The following is a 17,789-nucleotide window of genomic DNA, read 5'->3' on the forward strand; positions in this document are numbered from 1 at the left end:
GAGAGCAGAAGTGTCAACTGACTAGGAAAAGGCTGAGCATCCATTTGAGGTTTTGTGGTCGTAAACTTGAAGTGAAATTGCTCAGCTCAGTTTCATTTTTTCCCTCCAGTCACATTCAGCTGCCTCTAGTGAAGATGTGAAGGCAGATGGTCATCATACTGTGGGTGACCTAACACAGTGATAGCCGTGGTGAGTGGAACCTTAGTCAATTCCTCCTGGATTAAAGGGAGGGAAGAAGGAGCCAGCCAACAATCAATTTATTACTTGCAGCAAATGCCATGGGGGCATGCCTCCATCCTTGCCATCTTAGTGCACACTGGCTGATTGCCAGCTGCTGTCACCTGCATTTCTTTGCCTAAAGACTTCTCTGGCCACCAGAGCCACTTTGCCCCCAACTGTGCAGCAGGCCAGGAGGAAATAGCACCCTCCTCAGGAGCAATGACTGATGGAAGTTTGTCTCTCTCCATCCCTCTCTCTCACTGTCTCTGCTTGTTTGTCTGTCTCTCTCTCTCTGTCTCTCTCTCTCTCTCTCTGTGTGTGTCTGTGTGTGTGTGTGTGTGTGTGTGTGTATTCCATTTTTTTCCCTTGGATGAGTTGACTTTGAAATGTGCATCCTATCCTGGCTCCCTAAGTCTTGGATGGCATTTTTAATGGGAAGTGGTCTAGGCCCCCACAGTGGTATTTGGCTTGATAAAGCATATTCATTGGCTGCCTTTCCTTTCCTATTTCTTCACTCTCCTCACAGTGTTTTCTTCAGTTTCCAAATAAACTACGTGCCCTCAAGTCCTTGTCTAAGGGTCTACTTCTGGGACAACCCAAACTTAGGCTAGTAGTTAAGGTCATGTTGTTGAAAAGATTCCAGTGTGTTGTATTCATCAAAAAAAATTATTATCACATGGTTTCCCTAGAAGGTAGGGAAGGGTATCAACTGTTGGTTTGGCACCGTGACCTTTTGATTACTTAAGGTGTTGCCAACCTTGGGATATATTCATGCCATGAAAGTCAGCAAACACTGAGCTCTTTAGAAGTTCTGCTTTCCTGTCTGAGGAGAGGGAGAAAAGGAAATATCCTCTCACTACCTGATGTATGGGGGTTGAGAACCACAGATGTGATAGGAACCACAGATGTGATAGGAACAAAAGAGTTTGTGTCCCCATAGAATATTAAGGGCAGTTCTGGTAGAACATTGCCTGTTGCCAGGTACACCATAAAAGCTCAATAACTATTGGGTGGGTGAGTGGATACATGGATGGATGAATGGCATTTAAGTTTTTTTTTAATCACCATAATATTAAATTGCATATGTCAGAATGGGCACCTGCATCCCTGGAACTTCTAACCACTGAGATAAACCCTATTTTTAAAAAATGAAATCTAGGACCCAGGACAGGTTGATCAGCGATTTCTCATGGTGGTGGCTGTGACACAGGGCCACTCTCTTAGGGTGCCAAGTGTATTTTTTAGGGCACACACCAGAAAAGCTGCCATCTCAGCCCTTGGCATTGGTGGGTTATTGGTGGCCCACGAGTAATCTCATAAGATTGATAAAATATGCTCTCTTCTATTTTTTTTTTTAAGAAAAGGAGAAGTAGCTTTCAGTGATTAAGAAGTTGAGGTATTTTTTCCTCCATTGTCTCTATCTCACTTTTATAATCTACTCATGAGACAGTATCTAAACATGTCTTAAAAGTAAAACAATCAGAGCATGTTGACTGGAGTATTTATTGAACTTCCACAGTGCACTAAAGGAGCATGGAAGTACCATGGTCTGCCTTCTCCAAATGTACATTGGCTTGTGAGGTGACCACAGCTGATGATGCATGGGCAGGGCTCACGGCCTCTGTTCCCTCCCGGCCTCTGGGTTAAAGGAAGGGAAGAAGGCTCCAAGGGACAGAGGAGGCTGAGAGATAAAGAGCTGAAGGTGGAGCAGGAGCTGCGCTACTGATGGTGTTCGCCATTTTCTCTGGGCATCTATCTTCCATGAAGGGGCCCGATCCCCAAGGGACCCAGTGACTTCCGCAGAAACCTCTTGGCTCTGCCGAGGTCCTCCTGTGGAGGGTCCTCCTCGCTGTCCTCTTCAGAGCTGGAGCCCAGAGTGGGGGCTGCCGGCACAGGGTACAGGCTGTCTTCACAGGCTGCTGGCTGCCCAGGGCACCCGAGTCTGCTTGGGGACTTGAGGCTTTGGTTAAAGGAGGCAGAGGCCATGCACTCAGCTGCCATCTGGTCACAGACACAGAGCAACTTCTCACACAGGCTTTGGCCCCCACCTTAGAAGGAAAGAGCAGAGTAGGAGCTGTGAGACCTCTGAGGATGGCACTGGGAAGCCCCCACGGCCCTGGCCACCCCTCAGCCCTTCTCCTTCCTTCCCATCTTCCACACGCCTTCAGGGTGTCTGCCTTATATGGCTGGTAATTTTCCAACTTTCTCCTCCTGCTGGGAATGATCCTCTGCCAGGAATGCTCTCAATGCTCTCAGCTGGTGTCTGTCAAGACTAGGCTGGCTTCTCCTCCTCCAGAAAGTTTGCCTGAGCTGCCAGACTAAGGGAAGTGTCTTTCCTGCGGGCTCCCATGGAATCCCACTTCATGTTTTTTTCTATCACTGCAGGTTATGTGTTAATCACATTGTACAGTCATTGTCTGTTTATGCATCCATTTTTTACTCCTGGTGTTAGAGTAGGTAGATAGGTAGATATGAGCAGGGCAGAATAGGGCCCCAAAGAATATCGGGCAACTGTCAGGTGACTGTCAGGCAATTGTAAGGCAGCTGGCAACAGGGATGAGAAAATTTCCTAACAAACAGGAGATACCTTGAGCTTGTGGGCAACTTCCCAATAAAAACTTAAAATGGCAAGTTTGACCTTCCTCTGGGGACATGTCCAGGCATGCACAGTAAGGGGAAAAGAGTGGCAGCATTTGACCCATCTATGGCCTTCTTCTGAGGGTGCTAGACCAGTAAGGGGAAATTGCCCTAAGAGAGTATGCACAAAACTTCAGCCAGCAAAGGGTGCCTGTGACCCTTCCTAGATACTGGCAAGTCATTGTGCATGCAGTGATTAGCTAACAGCCTGCCCAGGGGGAGGGATGAAAGGAAGAGATTGAGGAAAAAAGACAGGAAATAGTAAATCTATAAGAGCCCTGAGCCAACCGTCAGGCAGGACACTCAAATCTTTCGAGTTGCCTGCTTGGCCCCTTCCAAGTGTACTTTACTTTGCTTCAGTAAACTCTTGTTTCCGCCTTAGATGTACTTCTGTCTCTTGGCTGAATTCTTTCTCCCAAGAAGAAAAGGATCAAGGACTGCAGAGCCTCCCTGGACTTGCTGCCAGTAACACTGCTGGACAGAGAACCTTGCTGACAGAGCAGAGTCCAAGCACCTAACTCAAACCTTGACAAATATTTCCCAAGTTAGTGCTAAGGAAATATGTGTTAGATTTGATGGTTACTTCTTCCTTCTCTGGGCCAGAATTTCCCTATTCATCATTCATATTGCCAGATAAAATACAGATGATCAGTTAAATTTGAACTTCAATTAATACATTCGAATGTACATCCATTTAGGACATACTTATACAAAAAAAAGTTCATTGATTATCTGAAATTCAAATTTAACTGGGCATCATATATTTTTATTTGCTAGATCTGGCAAACCAACTGTATTTTTTTCAATGTATGAGTTGCATGCAGTGGGAGTGGTGTGACTCAAATGAAATAATATCTTTGAAGGTTCTAGACATACATAAGCTTTCTATAAATATTATCCTTGTTATCTGTGGTTTTCAACGAAGCTAAGGGATTTTTTTTGCATCTAATCCTACTTTGAAATGTTCATCAACCAGATTTTTTCCTATCATATACCACAGAGGCCTTCCAAGCCTCCTAACTTGGTCTCCATGTCAGCCCCAGACATGCCAGCTGCATTTCAGCAGGAGGAAGTGACAAGAAGAGGAGGAAAATGTACCAAGTGTGAGAGCACAGTGGAGACATGCAGAGGTCCTGTTCCCCAGAGCCACTCTGTCCTTCCTCCCTGCATTTGTCTTATGACAGCACAGGCCAGGATTTGAGATGCCCTCATTTCTCATCAACTAATACCTGGCATCTGGTACAGGATGCTATCCTTAAGTCTCACAGAGGTCAGAACTGGTTTACTGAAGCTGTGAATCAGTTCAATCTTCAGACACAGTGTTCCTGGATTCTGTGATATTGGAGGAAGGGAGAGCAAGGCTTCAGCCCAGCAGGTGAGACCTCCTGGCATGATTGCATCATGTGACAACTCATGGACTCTAAACCCTCCCCTGACTCCTTATCCCGTATAGGAAAAAATGGAAATGCTTCAATCTTGCAAATGGGTTTCTTGGGCTCATGATCTGGCACCTGTCTGTCTCCCCAACCTCACCTTGTGCTACAACCGGGCCTCCCACTTCCACTTTCTGTCCCAGCAATACAGAACCACAGCTCAGTTGTCCCTATGCTGCCCAGCATTCCCCAAACACCACTATTTTTCCTTTTCCCTTTGGTTGGAATATCCATGCCCAGTATGGCCATCTGGGAATGTGGTAAATCTCACCCCACACCTCTCCTGAATTTTCCCAAATTATCCTGTTCTCACTGCCATACTGTAGACTCAAATGCCTTTACCCACATTCCCAGGGCGCCTATGCTAACTGTTAGCACATACTACATGAGATTAGAATAGTTGCTTGCCTACATCTCTTCCAAGCAAGCTGTGAGCAATTTGAGGCAAGGATCATGAAAGTTCATTGTTTTCCTGGTTCCTGTTGAAGGTTTGTTGGTTAAGTGGATAATAGAATGAATGAATGAATGAGTGAATGAATGAGAGAGTGATATGTAAACACAAAGCTCCTGGGATGTGACAGACATACCTGATCGTACAAGGCAAGATAATATGGCACTCCATGCACTGTGCTGAGGTTGTGTAGAGGAAGAAGAAGGGATGGAAGGTCCGGCCAGCGGGCTTCCCCAGACAAAAATGAAAATGAGAACAAACTCTTATAGGGCCCCTGTGAAATTCTAGGGCAAGTGTTTCCTTTTAAACTGCAAAGCATAAGGGAAATGCATCCACTGATATGAATGAGGAAATGGAGCTGGAGAATGCAGATAAAGTCAATTCTATAGCAAGTCTCCATTTGCTGTCACGGGCTGCTCATGGGGATTGCAGTTTTCAGAGTGGTCCCCGCCTGAGGCCCTGAAGGGATACAGAGGAGCCTCTGGTTTCTACCATAGGGAGGAGTGGAGCTGCAGGCACGCCTCGCTCTTCAGCCAGGGCCAGTCCCCCATTTTAAAATCTTCCTTGGGAAAAGGACTCTGCTTCTTAGAAAAAGAAAAAATTTACTTAGAAACTCACTGGTATGGTGAAGAATCAGCTTTAATTCTGAAGTGATATGGTTTTACAATTCAAATCTCAGTTCTCCCACTTATTTCTATCTGTGTGATCTTGGGCCTCAGTTGCCTTATCTGCTAAATGGGAAGAATAATAGTGCTACCTCATGATACTGTTTTGAGGATTAATTCTGTTAACACACATTAAGAGCTGAGAATCAGTAAGCTTGGGCTATTTACGTTAGTCCCAGCCTGCTCGTCACCTGCTCTGTGACTTAGGCAGCTCACCCCCTTGACAGTGAATCTCCTCATCAGTGGAAGAGGTGTGATAATACGTGCCTCAACATTAAAAAGAGTATTGGTCGGGCACGGTGGCTCATGCCTGTAATCACAGCACTTTGGGAGGCCAAGGTGGGCGGATCACAAGGTCAGGAGATAGAGACCATCCTGGCCAACACAGTGAAACCCCGTCTCTGCTAAAAATACAAAAATTAGCTGGACATGGTGGCACATGCCTGTAATCCCAGCTACTCGGGAGGCTGAGGGAAGAGAATGGCTTGAATCAGGGAGTTAGAGGTTGCAGTGAGGCAAGATTGCACCGCTGTACTCCAGCCTGGTGGCCGAGTGAGACGCCATCAAGAAAGAAAGAAAGAGAGAGAGGAAGGAAGGAAGGAAGGAAGGAAGGAAGGAAGGAAGGAAGGAAGGAAGGAAGGAAGGAAGGAAGGAAGGAAGGAAGGAAGGAAGGAAGGAAGGAAGGAAGGAAGGAAGGAAGGAAGGAAGGAAGGAAGGAAGGAAGGAAGGAAGGAAGGAAGGAAGGAAGGAAGGAAGGAAGGGGAAAGAAAGAAGAAAAGAGTATTAAGTCACAGTTAAGTGCTTGGGAAAGCATCCACAAGTCTGAGCTACAGTCACGATGCTGACCTCAATGAAATAATAACTCACTGTGCAACCAACAGCACTTACACTTGGGCGTATGATCCACACACACCACTGGTGACCGAGGAAGCCTCTCAAGCAGGCAGCCCAGCCTTCTCACTTGCTCTAGGCAGCAGTGATGGGACAAGCAGCACCTAAGACCAAGGAAAACCCTTTACTTCTCAGAGCCCCTGGCTTCCCTAGGAACCCCCTCAAACACAGCCTGCTTATCCCACATGCCCTATAGTAGTGAGGGAAGCCAGTGCCTCCTTTCCAGTGCACACAGGGCTGACTCATATACACACCAAGGGCTATCGTGTATGGTTATTCGGGTTGTAAACTGCACAAAGGCCACGTCTAAGGCGGCACCAATTATACTGTATGCATCTTATTATTAAAAAACATTATTTTTTATTTTTATTGTAACTGTTTATGGCAAAGATAGGTTATTTACATATTTATTTAAATGATTTTCTAACAGATGGAAATAGAGTCTTAAGGAAGGGGTACCTTTTTAAATTTATGCAAAGGTACCATATGGGCTAGCAGTAACCTTACTCCCTCCAATCTTTGACACAGAGGAGTTAATCTCACATCCACAGTGCACTGTCATTTGTCCCTAGACTTAAAAAAGAGCAGAGTAACCATCCTGAGCATAAATAAAGAACTGCATCTAGAAAAGTGTCCAGCATAGATCAGGACCTCATAAATACATGAAAATGAGTCAATGTCTTCTTTGCATATCCACCCATCTTGGCTGATATGGCCTCACAATATCCAGTGTCCCCCTTTGCCAGGTGGACATCCTTAAGAAACTTGTGATGACTTCAGCCAATAGGGAGCTACAGTTGCTCCCCAAATACTCCCTTTTCAACTCTTCCCTTTCTTTTAATAACTCTCACTCTGTCTGGGAGGCCACAGCTCCAGCAGGGATAAGTCGTAGACTCTTCTGGCTTTTTTGTTGCACATCTTCTCAACCAATTATCTGCTTATTAACTTTTCCACATTGCTAGCAATCAGAGGAACAATCCCCCTCGTATGCTCACATAGCCACCGGCTACAGTTCAGCGTCTGCCTCCTTCAGCTATTAGCACAAAAGAGCCACACAATCTTGTGTGTATATTTGGCAGGGATGGGTGGGGATGGATACTTGATATAATCGTTAAAATCTAAAGTCAGTGAGTGAATCAGAAATCATATATCAATCAAAATACTCATAAAATCACTGAAATTGTCCATCATGTACAGTATATGTGGTCTTGAAAATACATTCTTATAAAAAAATTATATCAGTTTGACTAACTTTTCCTTAGTCAAGAGTTTTCTCCTGTTGGCCTCAAGTTTTTCAATTTCTTTCTGCAGATATGAAGTAGCCATATCATAACTTACCTGCCCAACTGGTCAAATTTTATATTTTTGTGAAATATGGTCAGTTATCAGGAAACACCTTCAAAATCATCCCCACTTTTTCCCAAGGGGTTCAACAGAATACAGAAACTGCTACTGGCTGTCTCTATCTGTTGCCTTGTCTCATTGAGGGCTATGTACTCAAAAACCTTGACACTATTTAAATTATCTTCTGTCATGGAGAACATCAGGCATGCGGTTGAACCTCAGAACGTAAACATGCTTATGACTGCACAATGTGACATCACCTTTGCTAGAGTAAAAACTTCTTTAGGGTCCCCTGGTGGGAGGTAAGTTTTGAAGGCTGACTGTGCAGCAGAGCCTGGATTTCCTTCACTGAAAATCTCAGAGGTGGATAATGAAGGCGGGATGGCTGACAGGTAGAGGAAGGAGAAAGAAAGTGGATGGGTAAAAACACAGCCACCCACACATCCAACCTGCAGCTGACATGCTCCATATTCCTGCCATTACTGTGTCCTTTGTGTTAGCTATGACAAACTTTGTCTTTTTGTGTTTCTAAAATTCATTGATAGCTGCTGATTTTGCTTTGGCAACCACACCATCCGAGAAGGACATGTGCCTTTTGAATGCAGGTCTCTCCATTGGCCGTGGACAGGGGCTGTCCCCATGTGCAGTCTTTAAACTTGATCAATGCTACTTTGAGAAAATTCCTCAAACTCAGGTTGAGTCCTCTGTGGTTTCCTCTGTTTACCCTACTGTATTTACTATATTGGGTAGTACTTTTGTTTGATTGTCCACCTCTTTCACCAAATAAGCTTCTATTGGGCAAAAGTAGTTTGTTTTATGTTGCTTTGTGAAAGCTGAATCATTGTTGTATCTCTACCACCTGGCATAGTGGCTGGCACAGAGCAAAAGCTCAAGTGGTATAGGTTGGATGCATATTTAAACGAATGAATACATTAATGAGTGCATGAGGTCAGTGAAAATTCTTTCAAGAGTGGTACACATGAAAATTAGCGGTTATATTTAAAAGGTGTTGAGAAACGTTATACTTAAAAGGCTAATTTTAATGTGGACTTCTGCAGGAAAAACCAAGTGGAGACCTCAATTCCACATGTTGGTTATTGCAAATAAGGTGGACTTGGGGCCATTTGAAGGGTATTTGCAGATTGGCCCTCTTGGGGTAGCTGGGCAGTATTTGTCAGAGTACTGAAAGGGCTCTAGGCCCCCAGATCAAAAGATGTGGATCTTTCTGGCTCTGCCTTTTCCAAGGTGAACGACCTCAAACAAGTCAGTCCCTGAGCCTCAGCTGCTCACCAGGAAAGTGGGCCTATAATGCTGAAGAGCCACCTGAGTGAGCTACTGTGTGCACCAAGCTTTTAGTGAGGCCCAAGGTGCAGCCTGGTGTCCAGGAGGGCTGTCACCACCCTCTGGTGCAGACAGCATCAGCACTACTACACCAGAGCTGTCACCACTGGCTCTCCATACCTGTCCAGGTCATCCCTTGGCTCGCCTCTTCCTTCTTGTCCACAGTAACAGCCATAAGACTCAAATTCCTCCGGGCACCGGGATGTCAGACAAAAGAGCATCTCTCCAAGCTGTGGCATCACCTGCATGTTGTCCCCACTTCCCAGGTGCAGGAAGGTGAATCTGTCACAGGCTGAAAGGACCAGGAATTGTCAGGAGAGCAAGGACTGTCGGGGCAGCCGTCGCAAGAGGAAGGCCATGTGAGCTTCTGGGTTGTATGTGGACAACTTTAGGCATACAGAGGAACCCCATGTCTTACTCCTTGGCTCGCCATTCTTCTGGGGAAGCTGTTATGGCTCATCCCCTGCTTGGGATGCATTGTCTTTCAGAGAGCAAGTCTTTTCTCCCTAGGCTTCTAATGCTCTAGGTCCCACCATGAATACATTAATGAGTGCATGGTACGAGGGGACCCTCCCACCAATGGGACTCCTTATTAAATCCCCTTAAGGGATGGAGACTTGTCAGGACCCAAGATGCTCTTTGGGGCCACGTCTTATTACTGAGTAGACCTGGCATCCTGGGAGCATCCCAGCTGAACTCTCATGCTTTCTGGTCGCATCAGGTTAGCACACCTGGCTGGGCTTGCCTTTCGCTCCTCTGCCTCTCCATCTCCCCACTCCTCTCTCTTTCTCTGTCTCTATTTCTCTTCCTTCTATCCTTCCTCCTCTGTCCACAAATCTCAAATGCAGCTTTCTCCATAGCTCTGCTTTGGACACCGTGGAAGGCACACCCAGATACTAACAAAGCCCCTCCTCTGTATGCCCAACAGGCCATGGCCTCCTTGCAGGTGCAGGGGCTTTTTTAAGGCATCAGAGGGAGGAGAGACAAAGGGGGAAGATGATCAAAACCCAAGTGCGTCATTCTTTCCAATAAAGCACGGTGTGGACGAAGCCAAGCTCTTTCCCTCTGGGCCAGTAAGAGTGGTGGCAGCACAAGGTCAGGGGCTCAGAAGACTGTGGCTCCTCCCCGCAAGGCTCAGCCTCCCAGTGGCTGAGTGGCTACAGGCAGCTTACATCTCCTCTGAGCCTCAAAGTGCTCATCCACTAAGGGGGATGATGGGGATGATGTCTTCTAGTCACACCCCCATGAGAAGGTCACAGTGTGAAAAGGTGGCCCACGGTGATTGTTCACAGCCTCACCAAAAGATCCCGGTGGTGGAGAGGACAGACACTGCTTCTGCTCACCTTTTTCAGTTGTCTCCTCAGGACCATTTTCAACAGATGACACTGCCAGCCCCAGAGATTTAGTGCCAGCAGGGACAAGGGTTACAACTTTAGCTGTAACCCTTGTTGCAACTATCTCTGCAGACCCTGAAAATGAAAAACTTCATGATTCGGATTCAAAAAGTGGCTCAAGGAGAGATTTGCAGATGGACACATGAAAGCCAAATGCAAACAGATAGAACAACATAGTGTTAGGAGAATGTTCCTCAAACTGGGTTTGCAGATATCCAGGCAGAGTCTTAGGGATCCATGAATTCTACACGAGAATTTCCATATTTTCTATGATAACCTTAACACTGTCGGGAGCCTGTGCTAGAACACTTGGATGACATCCCAGGGATGAGGACTGCTGAGGCTCCCAGGCTTATGTTTGTGTGATGTTTAATATCACATGCCTGCCCAGTGAAGGGGCATTGTGGCGCTCACAGCAAGTGAAAAGGTAAAGAAACTGGTGGAGAAATTAAGGCAACTCATGATACACAACAAGGTAGGCAAGCAAAACAACTCCTGGAAGCCCTTATTTCCTTTTTCAAGTGCACTAACAGCTTCTCTTTATTTACAGAATCCAGTGCAAGTTCCTTCCTGTGGTCTGCAAGGATTGCCTGTGTCCTGGTCCTACCTTCCTCGCCATCACATCTCTTACCGCCTGCCTGGCACTCTCTCTGGATCTCCCTTTGCTCTGATGTGTCAGTCTCACCTGCCTTCTTAGCTGGAGGCAGCAAAGTCTCCCATGCACAGGCCAAATCTCCAGCCTTCCCAGTACAGGGAAAGAGAACAGCAGCAGGCTCAGCCCCACCAATCTGCTGACCCAGGCTCAGTTCCTGGAGTATTGGGTAAGGTCTGGCCTCTTTGTGCCCGCCGGATGGCAGTCTTTCCCCAAATCCACCATATTGGTTTGCTTCGTGCACCTGGTCATCTACTTCCTCTTACTCAACTCCAGTTCCTATGAGACTAAAGCCCCGTTGTAATCTCAGTCTCCTAGGTTTAGCATCCTGCCCAGTTCTCCAATCCCACAAATAGAAGCAAGTTATCTAATTTCTTTCTATCATGTTCTCCACTGCTGGAAACTCACCTAGTCAGTGTAGTAGAGTAGAAAGAGTTCATGAGTTAGTGTTAAAGAAATCTGAGTTTGAGTTTTAGCTTAGCTATGTACCAGATACATAACCCTGGGAAAATCATTTCACCTCTCTAAATCTTAATTTCTCCATTTGTAAAATTATGTTAATAATACCTCTTTTGGTGTTTGAATAATCCTTCTAGCTAAATGCCTAGCAATTAGGAAATAGTCAGTAGTAGCTATCAGAACTGCTCAGTGAATGAGAAAATAGCCATACATCTAATCCAGGATTAAGACTCTCCAGCTAGAACGTTCTACAAGCCAAAGGAGATCCCAGAGCCCAGTGTCTGCTCTCTGCTGAGTCTGAATAGCCAGTAGCCCTCACCTCCTGAGGAAGAACTTTCTGGATTATTGGTTCTAATCTGATTTGAGATCCCCTCACTCTCTTTAGATCAGGGTGTTTGGTGATAATCACCCTCCCTGGACCAGCTGCCCCATTTGGGGAATAAATGCCTCCAATTCTTGCCCCGTCACCTCCCATGCTGACAAGGTCACAGTGCATTTCATTTGGAACCTAGTTGATGTCATAAACGTGTCAAGGACAAAGGACATAAGAGTGTCATGAACATAGGCAGGTGGAGCCCAGTATGCTTACCTGGAGGGGATGTAGCCCTAGCAGCTCCCACTCCTTCCTGATCTTGGCCTGCTTCTGTTCCCCAAAGAAGAGAGACAGCATGAGCATCCACCCCAGCCTGTCCCACCTGGGTTTCCAGAGGCTCTTCCCTCCCACTGCACACAGGCAGCCATGTGCTCTTCACTCTGCCCCGGCCCACTTCCCACCATGAGATTTCCTAGGAGAGCTGGTGAGACCAGGGCTGCTGCCGAGCCAAAGGGAACCCCCCAGATACAGGCTTGCTGGCAAATGCAGCCGCAGCTTGTCAGGCTGGAAGCAAGTGAGTCTGTGCAAATACTTTGGGAATGACAGCTTCTTTAGAATTTGGAGAAAAACTAAAAGAAAAGTACATTTTGGAACAGAGGAGCATTGCAGTACAGAGATAGCAGAATTGTGTGGTTGAAGTTGTTTGCTATGTGACTCCAGGAAAACCACTGAGCCTCAGTTTCTCTGTAAACCGAACTCATTGTTATTGTTATTTGACAGTTATAAAGCTCCTACTACATGCTAGGTATGGCAGCAAGGGCTTCTTGTATTAACTTACCACAACCCCTTGAGTTGGCTCTATGCTCACCCTCATTCAGAGATGAGAAAGGAGACACACAGAAAAGTTAAGTCCCTTTTCCAAGGTCACAGAGCTAGGAGGCGGCTGCAAACCCAGGCAGCCTGGTTGAAGTTGGTGTGCTTAACCACTAGGAAGACTATTTCACTTCTGGCTGTACCACATGAAAAAATGGTAGAGATGGTGACTAAAAAGTTCTTTGGAAAGACAGAAACAACCTTAAGTTTAATGTGTTCAAAAATCAAGACTATGCTAGTGTTCTATGAAAACCAGGCTTTGAAGTTGACTGATATGAACACAAATGCTCCATGAAAGAGGGAGATTCTGGACCATTCTAAACTGGGGCAGATCGTTCTATTCAAAAGCAAAACCTATAGACTCAGAACGAAAGGACTACCAAGCTGAACTACCCTGGGCAAATGACTCTAGTTCTCAGACCTTCTTGTTTGTCTGTAAAATGAGGATAGGCCTCCAAGGACCAGGGAAGACTAATTCAGAGGATGTTTGTAAGGGGCTTGGGAATGATATGCTGGCACATCGGAGGCCCTCAACAAGATCACTGCTCATTAACCAAAGAACCCATTTACTTACTTATTCATTCTAAGTAATTGGCAAATAATCATCAATTTTTGCTTATTAATAAAGGATCCATAGTTATTTACACAAGCAGAGTAAATGGTTAGGTTAACTCTGCTGATGAAATTTTGGCCTAGATATTTTTAGGAAAGACAGTGTTCTCTATGAGCCACTATTGTATAAAGGAAAGGAAGCAGTCTTACAGCCTAAAGTCTGGGCTTGGAGGACAGCCCAACAAGTTATTTGCTGAGTGACTTGCAACTTTTATTCTTCTGAGCCTCAGTTTCCTACATATCCTGTAAAAGGGGTATAATAATATTTATTTCAGGTTCCATTAAGAAGTGGTCACCGGACTGAGCACAGATATTTAGATATTTGAAATATTTCTCCACTGGATTCCAGGCTGTCCTTTTCCAAATTCCCCTCTGCTTACTTGTCTTTGAGAGAGTGGTCAGTCTGTCAGCCTTAGTCTCTGCAGCCACTGTGAAAAGAAATCACCCAACTTTAATGATCGGTTCAGCTAGGTGCCAAAGCCAAACAGAGGAAACCGATTTGGGGGCTAAGGATGGACGAGAGGAGGCTTAGGCTAAACTGATCAGGGCATATGGCTGCACAGTAGTGTTCAGCAAGGTCTCAATTCAGTAGGAAAGGGGCCAGACTACAGCCAAGCCTGTGTTTAGGCAAAAAGACCAGCAAATGCCATCTTCAGGGGTGAAGGGCCATTATTTGCCTGAGGTTTGGAACAGGTCCCTGTGGGAAGGCAGCTTAAGAGAGTTTAGAAGGAAAAAGTCTCTAATTGCAGCTTTGCCACTCAGTTCTGTGTCTTAGACAATTCATCTCTGAATCTCAATCACCTGTCTTAAAATGGAGGCTGTAGCAATTATTCCATAGGGGTGTATAAGCATTAAATTAGATTATGTATTTTAAGCAAGCTGCCCAGTATCTAGCCTATGATTTGACAGTGTGTGCTGTTTTTTATAGCCACACTTGGGAGAAGATACTCATCTAGAATCTCCCCATGCTCGCCCTCATTTAATCCTTATGCCACTCTAAAGGATAGGTGTAATCATCCTCTTTCAGGGATTAGTGAATGATAGACCAGCTCCCAGCCTGTTTTGTAAATAAAGTTTTATTAGAACACAACCACTTGCATTAATTTAGGGGTTGTCTGTGCTGCTTTTGTGCTACAGTAGCAGAGCGGAGCAACTGTGATAGAGACCCTGTGGCTCACAAAGCCTAAAATATTAACTGAGATAGTTTGGATATGTGTCGCCACCCAAATCTCATGTTAAAATGTAATCCCCAATGTTGGAGGTGGGGCCTGGTGGGAGGTGATTGGATCGTGGGAGTGGATTTCTCATGAATAGTTTAACACCATCCGTTTGGTGCTGTTCTCGTGACAGTGAGTTCTTGTGAGATCCGGTTGTTTAAAAGTGTGTAGCACCTTCCCACTCTCATTGTGTGTCTTTGGGTTCCACACTAGCCCCTTTTGGCTCACCTTCTCCTGAAAGGGCTGTCAGGCTGGTGTCTGTGGGCTCCACAGGAACCACTGGAAAAAGAGAGTTCCCAATAGCAGTGACTCATGCAACACAGTGTCAAAACCAAGCACAGGGTCTCAAAGGAGAACAGGCTGGTTGCTGGCCCAAGGGAGGAAAGGGGCTGAGAAAGGGGTTGCTTAGAAGAGCTGTTCATCCTGTCTTAGGAGTCGCTTGCCCCTGTTACTCCTCCCAGAGCACGGGGTGCCCTGCAAGATCCCAGCTCAGGAGGGAGCACAGCCACAGCTGGGTTCAGGTCCAGATCCTGGCTGAAGGCAACAAAAGAACTGAAAACTCCAAAGATATCCCAACTTGAGGAGACCTCTGTTCCAAAGGGAGGCAAGGGGGTTGAGGATAAAAAGAGTGCTGGACTCAGAAGATACATAGATATATGACATGCGCATATGCACACACCCATACACACCCATACACATGCGCTCACACTCACACTCACACATGTACACACATGCACACCCCATACATGCCCATGCACACATCCATACACACTCATGCACGCACACACACACCTGCTTTCTCTTTAACAAACACCAAACACTGCATGACTAGTTCTGGGAGAGAGACTCCAACTCCAGGAGAGGGAAGCTCTGCCAAGGTGTGCCTTGGGCTTCTCATCCCCAGATGCCTAAAGGTGTTGGGACTGAGATATCATGGAAACATGTGAACAAGGAGTGTTCCCATTTTTGGCAAGATCCATATTTTAGATTAGGAATCATCACTTGCTTAGTTCAGTGAACAGTTATTAAGAGCCTACCCTGTTCTGAAAAGAGACATGTGAAAAGCGGCCTCCCCATCAAAAAGTCTCTGTTGGACCCAGGCTGACCCTTTTGCTGCAGGCTCTGGAGAGTGTGTGGAGAAAGGGGAGGAAGGGAGAGGAGGAGGTAGTGGGTCTGCTCCTGCGAGGCTGTGGCAGCCAGGAGCTTACTTAGCTAGGAGGGACCTGGCTCCACCTGAGCACTGTGTCCTGTCCCAGTCACATGACATACCAGGGCTCTGACTAGAGTGAGAAAGGGGAGAGAATGAACTTGGGGTCTACATCCACACTGGATTAAATTCACACCTGTCCACACAGCATGAGGCTGAGTTTGCACTAGGGCCATTTGATGTGGGGCGTTTGAATTGGGTTTATCAGAAGTAACACATCTCCTAGCCAGGGAAGGCAGGACCACTTCCAGTGTCACAGTCACTCCAGCTCCGGTGAGGCAGGCCTGGTGGAGAAGGTGTATCCACCGGCTCCCATCAGCATCTGGGCCCTTGTGGTTCAAGAGCCAGCATCCCTGGGAGGACTTACTTCTGGGCAGAAGTGTTGTCAACTCTTCCTTGATGGTTGTCTCTGAAAAGAAAATACATTGGAAAGTCTGTTGAGAGCAGTGGCTTTGAGGGAAGGTTTAAAGATGCTGGACTTGGCATCTAGAGACTTGCAGCAATGATTGATCCCAAACCAGCTGCTGTCCAGATCCTCAGCCCCACGGCTGATGCAGCTAGCTTCTTCCTACCTGGAGTCTGAGCCAGGCAGAAGGAGGTGTCCAGAAGGCTCAGGGAAGAGTTGAGGCTGGATCGAGCCAAGCACTCTATGGCAGCCTTATCACAGGTACACAGCAGGTGCTCACAGTGGTCCTTGGACTCTGCACACAGCAAGAGCACAGCCGGTTGGAAAGATCTCACCTGGAATCCCAAGAGGTAATGCAAGCTCCAAGACTGAGTTCCCCATCTCCCCTGCCAAAAACCCACTCCCCTTGCAATCTCCATCTCATTCATGTCAGCTGTATCTCTTCAGGTGTGTAGACCGAAACCAGACCCATACCCACTCCTCTTCTCTCACGCTTGCACCCAGGGCAGCAAGCAGTTCTATTGGCTCCACTTTCAACATGGAGTCTGACCACATCTCCGTGCCTCCACTCTACCACACTGGGCTGAGGCCCTGTTGTCTCGTGCCTGATCATGGTAGTGGCCTCCTAACTACGCCCCCTGCTTCTACCCTGCTGCTCAGTCTACTCTCATCCAGGAGTCAGAACAATCCTTTAGAAACTCAGGTCCAACCATGCCTTTATTCTGTTCAGAACCTTCCAGCATCTTCCTACCTCAACCTACAAGTCTCACTGTCACCTAGGAAATGTCACATGATTGCTCCCCCCACCCACAGCCCCTATTCCTTCCCAGGCCACATCCTCTTGCCTTCCCTCCTCATCCACCTATCTGTGTCTCACTGCTACCTTATTTCTCAACCACACCAGGCATCTCAAGCCTCAGGGATGGTCCGTGAGCTATTCCTCTGTCTGCTTTGCTCCTCTCCCACATATCTGCAAGGACAGCTTCCCACCCATTCTTTAAGTCGTCCTCAACTCTCATCATCTCAGGGAGGCTTTTCTTGACCTTCCCATTTAAAGAGAACCCCCCCTTTCCCTCCACAGGCCTTTCCCCTGATTCATTTTCCTCCACAGCTCTTGTCCCTCTCTAACATACTATACAATTTGTTTTGGATAGCTTCAGTGTCTGACAATGGTGAGGACATTCCAGAAGGTCAGGCTATCCCCAACACAGAAGACTGTCTTGCATTGGTGTAGGTACACAATACACACATGTTGGGTGGATGAATGAATCATGTTTTCTGGGTTCACTGTGCCTCCCACCTAGTGGTTCACACCCACCTCCTCCCCTCAATTCCTCCTTGATGCTCCATACTCCAGCCAATCCATGTTATATAGACTTGAGTGTTCGTCAGATCAGCGTTCAAACCCTGGCTTTGCCCCTTTGCAGCTGTGTGGCTTTGGGCAACTTATTTAAGCTGCAAACAATGGCCCCTTTCTAAATAGGGTTGTAAGGAAGATCAGAGTTTCTTATTATGTGCCTACACCACATAATAAACACACATAAAGTATGGCTCTAATATAGGACACCCTGCATGCTGTGTTCTGTCTTCCGTCCGTGGCTTTGTGTATTCTACTTCTGCCAGCATTGCCTAGAGACACGAAATAAAATTCCTAGAGCCACACAGCAAATAAGGT

At 46.4% G+C, this 17,789-nt stretch overlaps 1 protein-coding gene across 1 annotated transcript in view; it reads right to left on the minus strand.

The window, feature by feature from the left end:
* Positions 1 to 1,709: 1,709 nt before the first annotated feature.
* OC90 (otoconin 90) overlaps positions 1,710 to 17,789 on the minus strand; it is a 30,657-nt gene continuing 14,577 nt past the window's right edge. The window contains exons 6-13 of the mRNA XM_063726815.1: positions 16,281 to 16,409; positions 16,076 to 16,117; positions 14,730 to 14,780; positions 12,076 to 12,129; positions 10,325 to 10,450; positions 9,102 to 9,273; positions 6,294 to 6,400; positions 1,710 to 2,267 (exon numbers count right to left, since the gene is read on the minus strand). Of these exons, the coding sequence (XP_063582885.1) occupies positions 1,972 to 2,267; positions 6,294 to 6,400; positions 9,102 to 9,273; positions 10,325 to 10,450; positions 12,076 to 12,129; positions 14,730 to 14,780; positions 16,076 to 16,117; positions 16,281 to 16,409 (977 nt within the window). The 3' untranslated portion in view covers positions 1,710 to 1,971. The remainder of the gene's footprint in view (positions 2,268 to 6,293; positions 6,401 to 9,101; positions 9,274 to 10,324; positions 10,451 to 12,075; positions 12,130 to 14,729; positions 14,781 to 16,075; positions 16,118 to 16,280; positions 16,410 to 17,789) is intronic.

This window comes from Pongo abelii, chromosome 7, assembly GCF_028885655.2.
Source record: "Pongo abelii isolate AG06213 chromosome 7, NHGRI_mPonAbe1-v2.0_pri, whole genome shotgun sequence".
In the NCBI taxonomy this organism is placed as follows: domain Eukaryota; kingdom Metazoa; phylum Chordata; class Mammalia; order Primates; family Hominidae; genus Pongo; species Pongo abelii.